The sequence below is a fragment of the Otolemur garnettii genome, unplaced genomic scaffold, assembly GCF_000181295.1.
Source record: "Otolemur garnettii isolate 467f Iridium unplaced genomic scaffold, OtoGar3 scaffold00024, whole genome shotgun sequence".
In the NCBI taxonomy this organism is placed as follows: Eukaryota; Metazoa; Chordata; class Mammalia; order Primates; family Galagidae; genus Otolemur; species Otolemur garnettii.
In genome coordinates, this window is record NW_003852419.1 from 4379102 (window position 1) to 4384739 (window position 5638).

The 5638-nt window shown below is 43.3% G+C and overlaps 1 protein-coding gene across 1 annotated transcript in view; it reads left to right on the forward strand.

Annotated features, from left to right (window-relative positions):
• Nucleotides 1-5638, forward strand: part of PRKCE (protein kinase C epsilon) — a 324332-nt gene that overhangs the window by 154788 nt on the left and 163906 nt on the right. Inside the window, exons 6-7 of the mRNA XM_023512137.1 lie at nucleotides 2218-2360; nucleotides 4875-4971. Of these exons, the coding sequence (XP_023367905.1) occupies nucleotides 2218-2360; nucleotides 4875-4971 (240 nt within the window). The remainder of the gene's footprint in view (nucleotides 1-2217; nucleotides 2361-4874; nucleotides 4972-5638) is intronic.

The window sequence follows — 5638 nt, forward strand, 5'->3', positions numbered from 1 at the left end:
TTGTGTGACTAAGAAAGTATGTCTTTTTTCTTCATTTTTGAAAGTTATTTTTGTAGGGCAGAGAATCCTAGGTTGGTGGGTTTTTAATCCCAGCATTTTAAGTACTTCACTGTACTCTTTTCTGGCTAGCCTGGATTATAAGAAGTTATATATAATTCTAATTTTTTTTTCTCCTCTACCGGTAAGATAATTTGTTCCCCTGACTTCTCTTGGAATTTTTTTAATCTTTGATTTTCTTTCTTTTTTCTTTTTTATTGAATGGTAACTATGTACAATCTTTGATTTTTTTTATAGTTGGAAAATGATATGTCTGTGTATGGTTGTTGTTTTGCTTTGTTTTGTTTTGGGTTTTTGGCATTTATTCTGCCCAGTGTTCTTTGGGCTTCCCAGACCTGTGGTTTGGTGTTGGATGTTAATTTGAGGACACTCCTCATCATAATGGTAATATTTTTTCTGTTCCCTTCTTTGTCTCTTCTCCTTATGGTATTCTCTTATGCATATGTTACATCTTGTACAGTTATCCTACCATCACTGGATATTTTGGGGTTTGCCCCCAGCCTCAGTCTTTGCTCTTTTTATTTTTTTTCATTTTTGAGGTTTCTTTTGCTATACCCACAAACTCAGAGACTGTTTCCTCAGCCATGTCCAGTCCACTAATAAGCCCATCAAAACCATTTTCATTTTTGTGTTTTTTATCCCTTGAATTTCTTCTTGAGTCTATCTTTATCATTTCCTTTCTCTGTTTATATTGTCATGTGCCCTTATATGCTTGTGCTAATATCTTAAAATATGAATTACAGTTTTTAAAATCCCCAGTCTGATTCCAAAATCACTACCATATCTGAGTCTAGTTTCTGAGGCTTGCACTGCCTCATCAAACTGTGCTTTTTGCCTTTCAGTATGCCTTGCAATTTTTCCTTGCTAGTTAGATGTTATAGACTAGATAAAAGGACCTGTAATAAATAGGTGGTTAGTAAGGTGGTGGTGGTGGTAAGGTGTGCAGGGAGGGAGAGCATTCTGCAGCCCTGTGATGAGGTCTTTCTAGTGAGCCTGAGCTCTGCACCGTGAACTTCAGCAGTGCTTTTCCACCTTCCCTTGGCAGGGGCAGAGTGGCTGGAGTGGACTCGAAGATGGATCTGATAAACCCATGTAGTTAAATTCTGGCAAAATAGCTTCTCCAAAGGGAAAATCTTATTAAGAAGAGCAGAATTGTCTGGCCTAATTCTGAAAGGGCTTTTCCCCCTTCCTTCTGTTGAAGCCCTGAGGGGATTTTTCTCAGATTTACTGTAAGAAGTTGGTTGAACTCCTGGGGTTAGAACTCACAAAAGGCTGGGGCACAGGGGACTGGAGGAGCTCCATGACTGGGTCCCCCTAGGGTTTTTGAGCCTGGCTCGTCTGCACCAAGCCCCCCGCAGTCCACCAGTTCCAGTTCTAGTTTGCTACCCTGGCGCTGCTCCTGCAGAGCTTTCTGCCCCAGTAAATTGTGATGCTCTGCTCGCCTGGCTGGCTGTCCAGTTTGGGGGCAGCAGTTTGCCCTGGGACCTTGCTCCACAGATGTAGCTAAGAAGAGTTGTTGGTTTTATAATTTGTTCAGTTTTTTACTTGTTGGAATGGAGCTGACTTCTAAGCTCTTTACATGCTGACTGGAAATCAGCAGTTTGTTTTCAGCTTTGATGCCTCATATCAGAGGCAACTAAGTCATGTGGGAAAAACAGAAGCATTCATCAAATTCAGACTTGTAGAACTGAAAGGAGCTTTAGAAGTCCAACTGCAGGCATCTCTCTCTCAGGAATACTCCAACATTTCAGCAGACTAATGGCGTAGACTTCAGATACAGCCTATACAACCCACTGGGGGCCAGAATTCAAATTCACTTTGTTTCAGAGAAAGGAGTTAAGTTCTGTTAGAGTTTTGTTCTCTCTGGAAGGAAGTGTAGATGTGATATTTATTTATTTATAGATAAATAAATATTTATATTTAATATGTGTAGAAAGAATGGCTGGAAGGAAGTAACTAGAAACAGTGGTTATCTCCACGAGGTGGTTTGACTGAGGTCTGTGGGATGGGATGATGGGGGATTTTTATTTTCTTCTTTTGCATTTCCCAAATTTAATCTCACATGAACATGTAACACTTCACGAACACCTCGTACACTCAGAAAGAAAGGCAGTTTGGGGCCGTGAACATTTGTCCGTCTTCTCTCCATATCTCCCCCAGTCTGCAAGATGAACGTGCACCGTCGCTGCGAGACCAACGTAGCCCCCAACTGCGGCGTGGACGCCAGAGGGATCGCCAAAGTGCTGGCCGACCTGGGCGTCACGCCAGACAAAATCACAAACAGCGGCCAGAGGAGGAAAAAGGTAACTGGCTGTTTGCTGGTGTTTCTGGAACCCTTTCTGGCCTGGCGGCTCTGCTCTGGCTTCCTGGGAGAACCCTGGAGGGAGGTTTGAAGATTCTTGGGTCTAAGGTGTTTTACTCAAAACCATGTGTGGTTAAAGAAAAACAAAGAAAACGAGGCTAGGCAGGTGCCATTAGAGTCTCCTTCAGCTCCCAAAGTGGGGTGAAAACAAAGCAGGCCTCGGGGTTATGTTTGCCGGAGAAACATAAGCTTGAGCTGAGGACTTTGAAATGTCTTCTCGAAAAAGGTTAACTCTAGACCAGAAAACAAACAAAAAAGACACATTTGCCCCCCAAACTGGCATGAAAGCGAGGTCAGCGTCTGCACTTTGCCCCTTGTATTACTCTAACAAAGATAAATGCAGGAAGAATTGGAACTACATTCTTCTCTAGGGACAAAGCCAAGGAGATTTGTGATCGTACCAGTGCTGAACTGCCCAAGGAATATTGTTAATGTTCCATGACATGAAACATCTGGGCCTGTCTTTGGAGACCTCTCTATGTGACAGTCTGAGTATCAGTAGGAAGAGATCCATTTGCTAAAATGTTATTTTGGCAAGTGAGGGCCCACAGACCTAAACGGAGCGAGAGGCATCTGTAGCACTTGGTTTACAGCCTCTTCTTTAGCGTTGGATCCTCGCCTAGAAAATTTAAGAAGAAGTCTTTGAAAAGTAAGTTAAGAGAAAATCAGAAACATGTTAACTGGGCAAGAAATCCTGGTGAAAGAGTGCGATGGGGTGCGGCCCTCCTTGCCCACTCTCACACATCCTCGGGCTCTTTGCTAAAAAAACAAGTCTGACTCTAGATGCCTCTGCAGTCTTGGCTCCGAAATGTGCTCCCTAAATTTTGCCCTGAAATTCCTTCTAAAGCACCCCGAGGTTCCTCATCATCTGCTCAGTTTAGAACCTGCCTGTCTCTTGGTGCCTCTTAGAAGAGCCTTTTCTCTTACATGGGAAGGGATGGGTTGTTTTCGTTTTCTGAAACTTCTCCTCCTTCTCTGTTACAATAAGGGTTTCAGGAAAACCCTCTTCTCCCTGGTTAACTCTGAGATTTTGTAATTTTGGTGGTTCTGCTCAGTTCTGTAAATCCCATTGGTGGAAATAGGACTTCGGTAGTTGACCCGAGGTGTCAGAATTGCAAGCAGACTGCCACTACCCAAGAATGCTGGGGCCCTCTAAAGATCTGGGTTACACAGACACACTGATGACAATGTTAGACACACTGTGAGCACTGCAGAGTCCTTTTCAGGAGAAATGGGTCTTTTTTATTTTTTTTGCTGGCCGAAAGTAAAGATAGGATTTCTGTCATGAAACATTTAAAAGGAAGCTCAATACCTGCCCTCTCTCTCCATGAGCTAGAATGTTAGTAGTGGGACATTACCTGCCTGCCTTGGATTTGGGGGAACCTGGTGGTAAGAAGCCAACTTAGAGAAATCCAGGAAGGGGCAACGTGAAAGGCTAAGGGACTATAGTCCTGATATTTTTAGTGCTGCGATGCTTCTGATATAAAACCTGGAAAAAGCTAAGTCACAGCTCAAGTTAGTATAACAGGATGGGGGAGAAGTGCCTGTGACCAGAAACTGCAAAGCTTGCAGGAGCTTGAGTTCCTGTTGTGTTACCCCCTTGCAAGTAACCCAGAAAGAGACATATGCCCACAGTGGGTGGACAAAGAATGCAAGGGACTAGACATGTTTGTGATGTGACTTAGTCCAAACCACTGACTTTAATGGCAACTGAAGTGAATATGCCAGCATCTTTGCCAAGAAACAAACTTCACTGAGGGTGTTTTACTAAAATGTGCTAATAATGATCAGTTCATCTGGAAATATTTATTGAGCATCTATTATGCAAGTCACTGGGGGCAGTAAAAGTGCTCGGTAGTCCTACCTTCAGAGAACTTACTGCTGCTGCCCCCCCAACATACACCTAAAGATATTAACTGCGTGAAACTGAATAAGGCAATAAGTACCCAACAGGTGTTAGAGACAAAATGTCGTAATGCTTTGATAAGATGACTTGCATTGTTGGATAGGCAGAGGAAGGCTTTATGGAAGAGGTGAGGTTGAGCTTTGCTTTGAAAGGTCAGTTGTATTTGGATAGAATAACAATTGAACAAATGAAGTCTTTGTCTTCTCTCTTTTTTTTTCCTTTTATTAAGTCATATACACATAGATCATGAATACATTTATGCATATGTGGGGTACAATGTGTTGATTTTTTATACAATTTGGAGTGCTTTCATCAAACTAATTAATATAGCTTTCACCTTCTTTGCTTGATTATTGTGTTAAGACATTTATGTTCTATATTTGATAGATTTGACTTGTGTCTTCTCTTTAATTGGCCACTGAAACCTTGAGTCAGTGCTTTCACAGGATCAGTCCAGCAGGAGCCGCCGTGCACCAGGGACTCCTAGAACTCTTGTTGCAGTATCTGGAACCTTACTTCTGATGGCTCTCTTCCCTCTCTCCTTTCTAGCTCATGGCTGGTGCTGAATCCCCGCAGCCTGCTTCTGGAAACTCGCCGTCTGAGGAAGATCGATCCAAATCAGCACCCACCTCCCCTTGTGACCAAGGTGAGACCCTGAGATTTGCTTCCTTACCTCTGAGCTCTGTCCCTGGAAAGACCAAGGCACTTAGGCCTCCTCACCCAGGAAAGACTTTATTAGCGGAAATAGCTAGACACCTTGGAAGGTCTGCAGACACCCTTTCCCTATTTGTTTAATAATTATTCACTCTAAAAGACTTCCTTGGGGGCTGGGGACTAAATGGCCATGCCTGCCTTAAAATTCCTTCCAAGGCAGGGTTAGAGAGTATGTGATGCTATGAATTGTTATTTTCCTTGGCCTGTTTTCTGGTTTCCAGGTATAAGGCAGCAAGAGGGGTCCACCTTCTTTCCTTAGCTCTCTGCTCAGTGTCTGGCCCTAGACTTGTCAGCCTGCTCACTTGAGCTGAGTTTGACAACCCCCATTATCATACCCAAAACTTGAGATCAGGTTGAATTAGGAAACATTCTCCCGGACCGTCCCCTATCCTGGCCTTTGGGTGGGTGGGGCTAGAAAGATGAAACTGGAAAAGAGATTGAGAGAGGGGGAAGGAAGCCAGCTCTAGACTGACTCTCTCCATAGCTCAGCTCAGGGTGTCTCTTTCTGTTGGAAGATACTTAAAGTAGTGACAATTTCTGCAGATGTGATATGCATAGTAATAATTCTGCAGGCTTCTAAGAATGTGAGGCTGAGGAGG